General features: G+C 43.7%; 2 protein-coding genes across 8 annotated transcripts in view; one reads left to right on the forward strand and one right to left on the reverse strand.

Moving 5' to 3' along the window:
* PTPRA (protein tyrosine phosphatase receptor type A) overlaps window positions 1–12,717 on the forward strand; it is a 604,614-nt gene that overhangs the window by 170,662 nt on the left and 421,235 nt on the right. The gene's annotated exons all lie outside the window — the stretch shown is intronic.
* The window catches only part of SMOX (spermine oxidase), a 53,095-nt gene that overhangs the window by 4,138 nt on the left and 36,240 nt on the right, over window positions 1–12,717 (reverse strand). For 3 of the 6 annotated variants that reach the window (XM_042466825.1, XM_042466822.1, XM_042466823.1), the window contains exons 3-6: window positions 12,457–12,683; window positions 11,141–11,167; window positions 8,145–8,318; window positions 6,516–7,215 (exon numbers count right to left, since the gene is read on the reverse strand). In XM_042466825.1, the coding sequence (XP_042322759.1) occupies window positions 6,516–7,215; window positions 8,145–8,318; window positions 11,141–11,167; window positions 12,457–12,683 (1,128 nt within the window). The remainder of the gene's footprint in view (window positions 1–6,515; window positions 7,216–8,144; window positions 8,319–11,140; window positions 11,168–12,456; window positions 12,684–12,717) is intronic. The other 3 variants (XM_042466827.1, XM_042466824.1, XM_042466826.1) reach the window with 2 other exon arrangements.

The raw sequence follows: 12,717 nt of genomic DNA on the forward strand, positions 1-12,717 counted from the left end.
ATTATTATTATTTGCAAGGTGTCTCCTGAATAAATCTAAAGCTCAGGTAGGCAATTGCAATACAGGCTGAATCTCCCTTATCCAAAATGCTTGGCACAGTGGTGTTTTGGATTCTGGATATGCAAATACCTGTATTTGCATATACATACATAATGAGATATCTTCATTTATGTTACATATACACCCTCTACATACAGTATAGCCTTTTACAAGTATACGGAACCAGGTAGCAGTATTATCATGCTGAACATATGTATTTAGACAGAAAACAAGATGAAACAGATGAAAAGAGGACAGACTCTTTCAAGAAAGGTCCTTTTAATGAAGAATGCACAGTTTTAGAAAGTGAAGTGAAAGCTGTTCTCCAAACACTCGGAATGAATAAGTCACCTGGAAGAGACTGCATAGCAACAGAACTGTTTCAAGCCATAGATACAGAATCTTATCAAAAAGTAATGTCAATAGAAGATTTATATAACTTTAAATTGGTGATAGACTGAAACAGTGAAGATTTTCTATACTTTCAGCTCAGTTCTAAACCAAAATGGAGTCTGCAGTCAAGAAATCAAAGAAGACAAAGAACTAGATAGATAACTATGAAGGAACTAAATCAAATCCTCAAAAGTAAATACATATTAATACCAAAGATATAAAAGATATATCATTGAATACCAAAGTCAGAATCATCCATATTAAGTATTACTTCCAATTTCTTGGTATGATTATGAAAGCCAGAAAGTGAATAAAGCAGACAGGAAAAAGTCAACTCACTCGAAATCTGATACTTGGCAAAAGTATTACAAGTACTTTGGACCACCAAAAAGACAAATTAATGGATCCAAGAGCAAATTAAGCCTGAACTTCACTTAGAAGCCTAAAATGAATAAATGGAAGCTATCATCCTTTGGACATAAGAGAAGGCAACATGATTCATTTGAGAAACAATAATGCCAAGAAAAGCGGAAAGCCAGTAGGAAAACCATTACAGATGGATTGACTCACTCAAGAAAGCCACAGTCCTAAGTTTGCAAGTGCTGTTAACAACAAGTTCTCTTGGAAGTCTCTCATTCATAAGATCCCCATTAAATTGAAGCTGATTTGACAGCAACTAGCAACAACTAAAAACATATTTCTGGTAAAGTTTTACTTTGATAATCAACTTTTTCAAGTAAAAAAAGACAGACAGACAGACAGAGAGAGAGAGAGAGAAACCATATCTTCCTCTATGACCCTGCCCAAGCTTTAACTTCTGCAGGGAAGGTGTTTATCTCAGGCCCCATTCATTCTACAAAAATAATCCAGGATGAATCTGGGTTGAATCCTTGTAGTTAACACACTTTCTGAATGCACTTTAGAGGGTGGTTGGCAAAAAACCCACTTAACCCAGGATATCCGATACTGGGTTTTTTTCCTGACTTTTCCTGAAAGATCCATATCAATCTGCATCTTTGGCAGAGTGAATAAGCTTCCGAATCTATTTGGATTGCTCTGTATCATCCAAGGGAATGGAGGAGGCTCCATTTTATCCTGAAACGATGGCACATGTGAATAACAAAGGGGTTACAATCAGTCAAAGAGATTCATAAACCCAAAACAAAATGGAAACAACAAACCCAATATGCATCAGCAGGGCAATCGGCATCTCCTCAGGACAAAAAAATGAATGTGACTCAGTTCCACTACCATCACAAGCACAGTTGGTAAGGATATGGGAGAAAGACTTCTGAGTGTCTGCTTCCAAATTGTGGAGCCCCCTTTTTTTTTAAGTTGTGTTGCATTTTTAAGAGGCAGTCGTGACTCATTACTCGTGATAGGTTCCCCAGGTCCAGGTTTGGAGGTTTGTCCACCAGTCCTTGATGGGGTTACGCTCCCCTTAATGGACTCTGTTCGCAGTTTAGGGGTGCTCTTGGACTCGTCGCTTCACCTTACATCTCAGGTGGATGCGACGGTCAGGAGCACCTGTTATCAGCTTTGGCTGATACGCCAGCTGCGACCCTACCTGGGCCGGGGGGACCTTGAAACAGTGGTGCACGCTCTGGTAACCTCTCGTTTGGATTTCTGTAATGCGCTCTACATGGGGCAACCCTTGTACCATACCCGGAAGCTTCAATTGGTCCAGAACATGGCAGCCAGGTTGGTCACTGGATCGTCCAGGGCCAGCCATATAACACCAGTACTTGAAGATCTTCATTGGCTGCCCATTCGCTTCCGGGAGCAATACAAGGTGTTGGTTGTTACCTATAAAGCCCTAAATGGCTTGGGCCCAGGGTACTTAGAGGACCGCCTCTCTCCATACAATCCGCCCCACACTCTCAGATCGGGGGACAAACATCTTTTAAGGGTTCCAGGGGCTAGATGAGTTGTCACCACGCAAAGGGCCTTTTCAATTGCGGCCCCTAAGCTCTGGAACTCGATCCCCGATGAACTCCGCTCAACCCCCTCCCTAGTCCAGTTTAAAAAGGGGCTGAAAACATATTTGTTTAAACAGGCTTACCCCCAATAGCCCTTATTGTGATTCCCTCCTCCCTCCCCCCTTTGCTGCCACAATTGTTAATACTGCTGGCTTGGAAATGTTATTGCATATTGATGTTGTTGTTTTTATTGATATTGATATTGTGGTGTTTTTTATTGCTATTTGTCTGTTCTGGGGATGTAACCCCTCTGTTGTACGCCGCCTTGATCTGCGGAAAGGCGGGATAAAAATAAAGTTTTTATTTATTATTATTATTATTAGAATAGACAATGATGCTAGGAAAGGTGGAGGGCAGTAGAAAGAGGAAGGCTGCATGCCACATGGGCAGATTCAATCAGGGAGGTCACTGGCCTGAAATTGCAGAAACTAAGTGCCAAAACAGACAGCCCTAAAGGGGCAGTGTGATGCTGCCCCTTTGAGTGCCGCATCAGGGCCGCGGCAACAGCATACTGCGGCCCTGATCCAGCTATTTGCTGGCTCAAAAAGGGGTGGTAAAAGAGCACCCTTTCAGCCACAGCCACAGCTTTGCAGCACTCCTGTGGTGTGCGGTATGTAAATGTCTCATGCTGCCCACCCACTGGTTGGGCAAGCGGCATGAGGCCAGCTTGGAGGGCAACATTGGGGCATGCATCATCCAAATACCACACCACCCATAAGCCAGCACTTGCTGCTGGTCTGTTTGGGACCTAAGTCGAGCAGTAGAGGACAGGAGGTCTTGGAGATATCTCATCCACGGGGTCACCATGACCCGAGGGCATGTGCAGGGAGAAAGGGGGGATATAGATAAAGCTGGCTTGGATCCCATCCAAAGAGAAAGGCATGGTATACATCTAATAAAGAGAAGAGAAGAGAAGAGAAGAGAAGAGAAGAGAAGAGAAGAGAAGAGATATACAGTGGGCCCTTGGTATCCTCTAGGGCAGTGGTCCCCAAACCATGCTCTTTAAGAGATTTTGGACTTCATCTCCCAGAAACCTCAGCCATGTTGGCCAATAGTCTGGGATTCTGGGATCTGAGGTCCAAAATCCCTTAAAGAGCACAGTTTGAGGACCACTGCTCTAGGGTTTGGTTCCAGGACCCCTCAGATAACAATTTTTAAAAATATTTTCAAGAGTTGAATATTTTCAAGACAGCTGAATCCATGGATAAAGAATCTATGGATGAGAGGAGTGGCTATTTCGTAAACTGTGGGCTAATGCAATCATAAAGATCATAGGAAGCTATCAAAAATTCGAGCTGCCAGTAGCAGAACTCCAAGTTTCTAGACAAGATTATGTTGTAGTTCCACCAGGATACGCTGGCTCTACCTAGTACTTCCCAGTGGTCTCCCATCCAAGTACTAACCAAGTATGACCCTACTTAGTGTCTAAAGTCACACACAGGGAGGCATGGTGTACTTGGCAGCCCCAGATCTAAAGTGCTTCCTAACTCCATGCTCAAGTGATGAAATTATCTGAGCAAAATTACAACATGGAAAGAACAAAAGGAAGAGCTGAGACTTACAATGCAGCTAAATGCATTCCTAGGAAAACAGAAAAACAGACAGAGACAGACAGTGCATTAGTGAGTTTTCATGGTGTTAGGATGGAGGCCAAAAACTACCACCATCCTAAGAACTGGAAAGCTCCCGGCTCCCCTGAAATCCAGGCGCCTAATAGAGAGAATTTAAATCCACAAAAGCTTGTGTACAAGGCAGTGAGTTGTTTGAATGAGGCACCACTTTAATCAGATTTACAAAGAGCCGCAGTTGTCAATGGTTCATAGGCCGCTCAAGTCCAGCAGTAAATCCAAATAATCCACTCTGCCAACTTGTATGGGAAATCAAAGCCCCAGAGATTAATCATTTCTGCAATGAAAGGGGCACCAAGAATAACTGGTCATGAATGCTAAACATCACAGAATTTAGATCCAACCCAGAGTCCATGCAAAGTTCCTGGCATAACTCTTCCAAGAGCAGCAAGTGCAGCTGTTTTCAAATGGTAAGGATGGACAGGTTTCCCTGGAGGCCAGATCTCCAGGCGTTTCCAAGGTGAATGGGTGGAAAGGGGCACTGCATTTATCCAGAGGCTAGTGAGGCTTGGTCATCTCCTTGTGTGAACTGAGTACCCTCCACCTGTGAATCCCACTGAGAATCCCCAGCAAAAGGTAGAAAAAGGTTTTCTTGCCTGTAGAAAGTTTCAGAAATGCTCTTGTGGGGAAATCCTGGAAAAGACATGCAAAACCAGCATCAGCCCTCATAACTGAAGATGAAAGTGTACTGGGAGCGCAACACACAGGCAGAAGAAATAGTGTTCAGTACATAAATTGCAGCAGGTTTCCCCAGACTAGGCAATAATGCCTTGGGGGATGAGGCAGAAGAAGACAAGAGAAAATCAAATGGATGTACATGACATTAAGACAGTTACATGATTAATTCAGCTTTGGTCTATCATCAACCAGGAATTCTTTCTGCATATATTCGGCCCAAGGAACGTAGACAGACAGACAGACAGACAGACAGACAGACAAACAGACACACACACACACATACACACACAGCATGAGCCATCCACATCTTTCTCAACTTTAGAGAGGAACAAGTTAAGTAAATAAAACAAGAAACTCCCCTGTCATAAAGGCAGTGATAGGGAACCTATGGCCTTCCTGAGTCACCACATGGGCTGGGGTTGATGGGAATTTGAGTCCAACAACATGAGAAGTTATTCACACTATGAAAATATTCCAGGATGAATCGAGGCTGAATCTCTGCTGTCAATATCGGGTTTTCCCCCAAGTTTTGAAAAAAGATCTGTATCATCGGTAATGTGAATTACCAATGCGAACAGACCCAGGATAAAACTCTGCATGCCTTGAATGTGTTCCAAATGCATTTGAATTGTCGAGTCCATTTTTATTCCAATGCTTGCACATGCGAGCAACCGAACTTGCAATGATAAATATAAATGTGGGTCATAGTGTGAATAACAACCTTGCATGCATGAATGAGATGAATTGCAAATATTGCGCCAAAAAACCCCACATCTATTGACACCCTGACAATAGGTTTGTCACGAAGGACTGGTCTTTACTGCCTGATTTAAACTGAGGCCGGTTACACACCGGCAGTTTAGTGCGTGTTCGCCACACTAGGGTTACGAAAGGCAGTGCTTCCGCACCGCCCTAACCCTAGTGCGTGGCGAACACGCACTAAACGGCGGCGGCCCTTCCGCCACGGCCGCCGCCCGTGAGTACGTCATGGCCGCGCCGCCTCTAGACGGGGCGGCGCGTCCCATGACGTAGTAGCTCCGTGCCAGGGCGCTTAGTGCGCACTGGACACGGAGCAGGAAGGAGCTCCCTTTCGGAGCTCCCTCCGGGTTTAGTCCGCTGGGCGCAGCCTTCAGACGGCTGCGCCAGCGGACTAAATGAGAGGAGGGCCAAGCAGCCCTTTCTCTGCTCCCCACCGCGCGGGGTGTCTTGGGCTTGAAGCCCCAGGGACACCCCTTTTCTGGCTGCGGGGAAGCGCGTTTGCTGCTTCCCCGCAGCCCGAAAAGCGGCGGATCGGGGCCAGCGGCTGCCGGTTGTTAGCCACTGACGCCCTATACTCAAGGGGCGGGGCCAGACCGCCCCAAATGGGCGGTCTATATCCCGCCTGAGTGTCTTGAGTTTATAAATCTCTTCCAGCAGGTCATTCCACAGTCTGGGGGTAGCCAAAGAAAATATCCTCTGGGTAACATTCACCTAGTTTTGGCTGACTGAAGCAGATGTCTCCCAGACTAGGCAGACAAAAGTTTATGGAAAACTGCTGCCTGTCAGAATAAGGCTTGATATATTTATTGTTCTCCTGTATCTGAAGCTGGGAGACCAGCTAAGAACAAGGTTTGCCTAGTAATCCATCAAATTATGCCAGATGCCAAATGTGAAGGAAGAAAAAATGAAAACTCATTTTTTTGGTATTTTCCCTTCCTCTTCTTCCTCAAACCTTCTCTCTCTCTCTCTCTCTCTCTCTCTCACACACACACACACACACACACACACACACCACAAACAAAGGCCAGGATTCACAAACCTGTGAATTTACGCAGCATCTCAGTGCAGGTCTCTGCCACAGTTTCATCGTCATACTTCTCCATGATCAGGGCCTCTTCTCCACAGATCCAGCCACTCAGCACATGGCCGTAGCGCTCTGGTGGATAGAGAACATCAAAGCTGCAAATCTTCTTGTACCACAGTTCCTCAGGGTAGGTGAGGCTCTCAGCCTCAGCTTCATCTTCCCAGACAAACTGGATGCTGTTGCACTCAGGGCTCCAGAAGGGCTCCTCAAACTCCAGGAAGATCTTGTCAGTGGTGCTAATGCCCAACTTCTGAATGGCCATGACTTTCTCTTCTGGTAGCCGGGGGGAGAACATGTGCTCATGATGCTTCTTCAGGACCCCCAAGGACACTGTTACAATGACATGGTCGGCCAGAATGAACTCACAATCCTCACACTCCAGAAGGACATGGTAGCCGGCATCTTCCTCCATGTGGTCGCTGTTGTGGTCAGCCACGCGCTCTATCTCCTTGCTGATGGACTGGTTCCAGTGGATGCACTTGACTGGCTTGTTCAGTTGGATGACCGACTCTGGGATGGAACAGGACAGGATCTCCACAATTTTTATGAAGCCACAAGGGATGATGTGGTGGGCTCCGGGGATCTCGGTCCACTCCCCAAATTCACTGAGTGAGACTTCATCCATGCTATGGGAGCTGCTCTCGCAGCTTTCCACCTATGGTAAAGCAGTCAGAGAACATCATGGAGGGTGATCCCCTAGTGATGATGATATAGAACAGGAACATTGTGGTTTGCTGCTAAATGCACTACAGTGGGTGGGGAAAGGAACTAAATTCACTATAGCCAATGAGTCAGTTAACATCGTAGTCAATTTAGTTCCTTTTATCTCAAAAACAATAAAGATCATATTAAGTACAGTGGAGCCTTGCCTTATGTGGGGATCCGTTCCGGACCCGCCTGTGTAAGGCAAATACCGCGTAAGCTCAAGCCCCATTCAATAGAATGGGGCTTGTGCTTGTGGCAGTGCGGCGCACGTGCACCACAAGCACACGCACCATTCAATAGATTGCAGTGCGGCCTCCGCATAAACCAGAAGCCACATATGGTGGGCCTGCGCATGGAGCGGCCACGCTGTACAAGTCTATCTTGATGATTTTTAAATTATGAATTTTAAACTATGGACTAATTTCATTAATAAGTTTTTGCTTTTATATGTTCTTTCAAACTGATGTTATGTATTTTTACTGATATGTGTTGTATTTTAATGTGTTGTTTTCCACCTCAATCAATAGGGAGAGATGGGTAAGAAGAAATTGTTGTTGTTGTTTTTGTTATTTGTTATTTTTTTAATTTTAAATGTACACCAGATCTAGTGACAAAAAAGAAGAGAAGAGCCATCTCTTCATAACTGCTTGTCAAGGTTCCAGAGGCATCTAGCTAAAACACTAATAAAACAAGCCCTTGGACTAAGAGTGATCCAGCAAAGTGAATTCTTATTTGTTTAGAATATAACTTAGGCCTAAACTAGTCACAATGGAACAGCCAAGTGTATTCTACCCACATGTCCTGCTTTATTCACAGCTGCTGAAATGTCTCAACAATGCACTACAGCATCCCAACAAACCTCCAGGAATACTGTCTTACTTTAAGGTATTGCTGGATCATGGCGAGCTTCAGCCTCCTGATTGCCTCTGAGTCATCCGGATCTGCTTTGATGCGCTTGCGCACGACATCTCGCGTGAAGACACCCACGCTATTCTTGCTCTCAGCATTGACTGGTTTACCACTCTGGAAGAACTCCTGAGTCAGGTTATAGACCTGTCCCAATACAAGGAAGAGGAACAGACCAAAGAGGTGTTAGGTCAAGCATGAAGAATACTATTCCTCAGCCAACCACTTTTTCATCCATCCAAACATGACTACCACATGGTCTTTATGCCTTCCAGGCCATATAGCAGAGTTCCTAAAGAAGTCACCAAGGTGGAACATCCTAAAGAGTTATAAGTCTCACAATTCAGCACGTTTTGAATACCATTATGGACTGTGTGCGTATGTGCTTTCAAGTCACCTGTCAAATCACAGTGACCCCATTAACTTCACAGAGTTTTCTTAGGCAAGAGACCCTCCGTTTGCCATTTCCATCCTCGGAAATATAATCTCGAGCACCTTTGACGGCCTTCCTGAATGTGCTCTACTGTTTATTTGTTGCTTTCTTTTAATGGTTTTGCTTTTTTAAGAAATTATTGTTAGTTACTGGTAATTATATTTTAATTTTTTATGATATGGATTTTAAAGCTGTGTCTTAAATTTGGGGAGGTTTTCCTGACTTTGGGGGGACAGAGTGAGCTTTTGAGTGAGAGAAATGGGCTTCCAGGGCTGTATCCAGCCCACAGATCACACTTTCTCACTTCTGATGTAGACAAAGGTTGGAAGACAAATGGTTAGTCCCAACCAGAATTAGCTTACTGAATCAATTGTTGAATTGTGAGTCAACATGTAGGTAAATCCCATTTATTCAGTGAGTCTACTCATTGGTATTAAAAACAGGCCTAGAATTTCTCTTGTAGCATAAGAGGGTTAAGGGCATGTTTTCCCCCAATCTCTTTCCACCCTATTGTACAACAGTCTGGCTAGGCCAATACTCCCCAATTCAATGAAGTCAAAATTTCATCTAGCAGAAATTTCTAAAAGCTGCTACAAATTTGTCCTCAATACAAAGCTGCTCAGCTTTCATAAGCAGCTTGCAATTGTAAGTAGATCATGTATTCACAAGACAGGCAAAACCACATTAAAACCCAGTTAACAATTGGCCAGAAGCAAAATTAGCCATAATCATGTTTTTACTGCTCTTTGTGCGGAATGCCTAATTTTTAAACCTCATACACTGGTCTGAATCTGCACCTCCAGAGTCCCAATGAAGGAATGGGAACTTTGAATCAACTGCCTGACACTAATTCTTGGAACCACAAGTGGCATTAAGAATGTTCTAAGAGGCTCTAACTAATACATTTCCAAACGTAACCCTTCACTGACAGGCAGAGTGGAAATTCAAGACTTTGAACCACTTGTTGTTGTTGTTGTTTTCCTACCCACCTCTTCCCAAGGCTCAAGGCAGGGTATAGCAGATTAAAATGCAATGTATAACTAGCCATTAAACACATAAATTAAAACACATAATCATTGGACTGAAATAACCATTGCACATTAAAATAATCCAGATTAAAATATACTGTACCAATTTAAAATTAATACTTCAAAATCAAATGGGTAGGCCTGCCAGAAGAGATAGGTCTTTAATACTGTTTTAAATTCAGACAGCCTGTTTAGCTGTCAAATCTCTTCCAGCAAGTTATTCCACATCTTAAGGGCTGCGGATGAAAATGTTCTCTGGGTGACAGTTGCCAATCTAGTTCTGGACAACTGATGTAAATGTCCCCCAGAGGACCTGAGCATATGGGATAGATCATACTAAGGCTGGAGTCTAGGCAGATTAACCTGGGAATAGAGAACACTTGAATCTGGCCTTTAAAACTGTTGTGATGCATACTGATTATTGGGATGGCTTTACATTTTTTGTTTTATTTGTTTGTAATTACATTTGTTTGCTTCCTTGGTCATTTGGACTAGATGAGGGCAAACAAATTGAAGCTTAATCAATACAAGACAGAGGTGCTCCTGGTCAGTCGTAAGGCAGATCAGGGAATAAGAACTCTGCCTGTGCTGGGTGGGGTTACACTCCCCTTGAAATCTCAGGCTCATAGCTTGGGTGTGCTCCTGGACTCTACTCTGAGCCTGGGTGCCAAGGTTTCAGCAGTGGCCAGGAGTGCATTTCCACAGTTAAAACTAGTGCACCAGCTACATCCATTCCTTGAGATGTCAGATCTAGCTATGGAGACACATGCTTTGATTACCTCCCATTTGGACTACTGTAACACACTCTACATGGGGCAGCCTTTAAAAACTGTTTGTAAACTTCACCGGGTTCAAAATACCACTTTAAGAATGCTGACTGGAGCCAGTTATAGGGAGCATATAATCCCCCTGCTGGAACAGCTTCACTGGCTCAATTCAAAGTGCTGGTCATGACCTATAAGGCCCTATAAGGCTTAGGTGCAGACTAACTGAGAGACCATATCTCCCCATGTGAACCTGCTAGAGCCCTATGATCATCAGGAGAAGGTTCTCTCAGTCCCAGCACCATCACAAGCTCACCTAGTGAGGACACAAGAGAGAGCTTTTTCAGTGGCTGTTCCCGCCCTCTGGAATGCCCTTCCACAAGAAGCAAGACTGGCCCCCCTCCCTGCTTGACTTTAGTCAGCAAGCAAAAACAGTTTTATTTAGGCAGGCTTTTAATGTGTGATCATGGGATGGCTTTATATATGGGGTATTTGTTATATGGGTTGGGTATTGTGGGTTTGTTGTGGTTTTAATGTTTGTAATTTTATATTGGTTTTTAGCTGATGTTTTTAATTGTTTTATTGTGATATTTTGTTAGCATTTTTATTTGTGAGCCGCCTTGGGTCCCTTTCTGGGAGAAAGGAAGCACAGAAGTCAAATAAATAAATAATGTTTTAAAAATGTTGCAGAATAAAGGAAAAATGTAAAAAATGTAATAAACAAATAAATTTGGGGGGACTTACCTTCAAATAAATGTGCCATGAACTATGCTGCATATCACCCAACACAAAAAAGAAACGGTAAGGAAAGGAAAGGGACATTGAGGTCCAATTCATACAACAGATGAACGCAAAACTCACTGTAGCATGAGGTAGAAACTGGCTGTCTTTGTGTGACTGAACACAAGTCTAAGCTTCTCCACCTAATCTATTTTCCCAGGTCCCTTTTGAGGATGACGTAGAGCTGCATCAAGCAAATCTGCATAGCCTGAATCTTGCTGGTGTCACACACATGCACAAGTTCCCTTTACTTACACAGGAAACAGAAGAGAGCTCCTTCATCTTTAATGGTTGTGTAAAAGAAGTTTCAGTAGGTGTGGTTATCACGTAACAAGCAAAAGCTGCTGAACTTCTCTCTTCTGCACAACTATTATAGAGTGAAAATGCCTTCCACATTTTCACTCTAGCAAACCTAGCTCCTTTATACATGCGATTGTACTTTTTTGGCTGTTGTGCAATGGATGTATTCAACTCAGGGGGTGGTATTGTAATTCAACATATGTAATACTTTCAGAGCACCTAAATTATAATTTTTTAGGAGTTTATCAGACAAGGGAAATTGGAAGTATAATCTAATGGCAATCTGAATACAATCATGGGATTTAACCTACTACACACAAATTCGGGCAATGGGAAGTCAGTCCAAGCGCAATCATGGAGTTTCACATCATTGTGCGATAGACTGACACACACAAATACGAGCAATGACATGCTGTTTTTGGGCAATGGGGAGCCAGTTCGAATGCAATGAGCATTCACATAATTTCGCTAAACTAGCGACTTTACGTGAATGCATTCTGGCCTCACTTCCTTTTCATTCAGAATTAAGAGAAATTCCTCACGTGTGATAAACTCCTTAGTCTTGAACACAGCACAGCCATGGAAACAATTGCTGGGTAAACTATCATTGAACAACTGATTCAGAGAGTCTACTCTAGTTCAGTGACAAATCGTGTGTTTTGCAGAAAGTCTCAGATTCAATGCCCAGCACCTCCAGTTTGAAAGATATCCCATAACAGGGCTGGGGAAAACCTCCAACCTGCTAGAGACCTTGAAGAACTACTGCCAGGGGAAGTAAACTATCTGGGTCTCATCTGATATTCTCCAGACATACCTGGATTTCAACTCTCAGCCAACAAGACCAAAAGTCTGGGGTATTGGAACATGCGATCCAAAACAGACGGAGAGCATCAGGTTGGGGAAGACTGTATTAGCAGTTTCTTTTCTAGCCTTAGCTGCTAATCCCGCCAGATGAATATCTGAAGCCATCCAATACAAACCTCGTTGTATAAATCACTGAATTCTTCAACCACATCTTTCGGAATCCTTTGACCATTGTTGGTGAGGTGATAAGCCACCCCATTTTTGGAGTACAGGCTGATACGGCCCACACTCCTCTCATCGTCAGTCGTCTCTTCAAGTAAGCCATTATCTTCTGCTAGATGATACACTGGATTTCCATGAGAACCATGGATCCACGTAGCTCCCAGTTCAAAAGTAGCACTTTCTGTGGTGGGAGAAGAGGGAAAAGCCCTAAATTA

The sequence above is a fragment of the Sceloporus undulatus genome, chromosome 5 (assembly GCF_019175285.1).
Source record: "Sceloporus undulatus isolate JIND9_A2432 ecotype Alabama chromosome 5, SceUnd_v1.1, whole genome shotgun sequence".
Classification (NCBI taxonomy): domain Eukaryota; kingdom Metazoa; phylum Chordata; class Lepidosauria; order Squamata; family Phrynosomatidae; genus Sceloporus; species Sceloporus undulatus.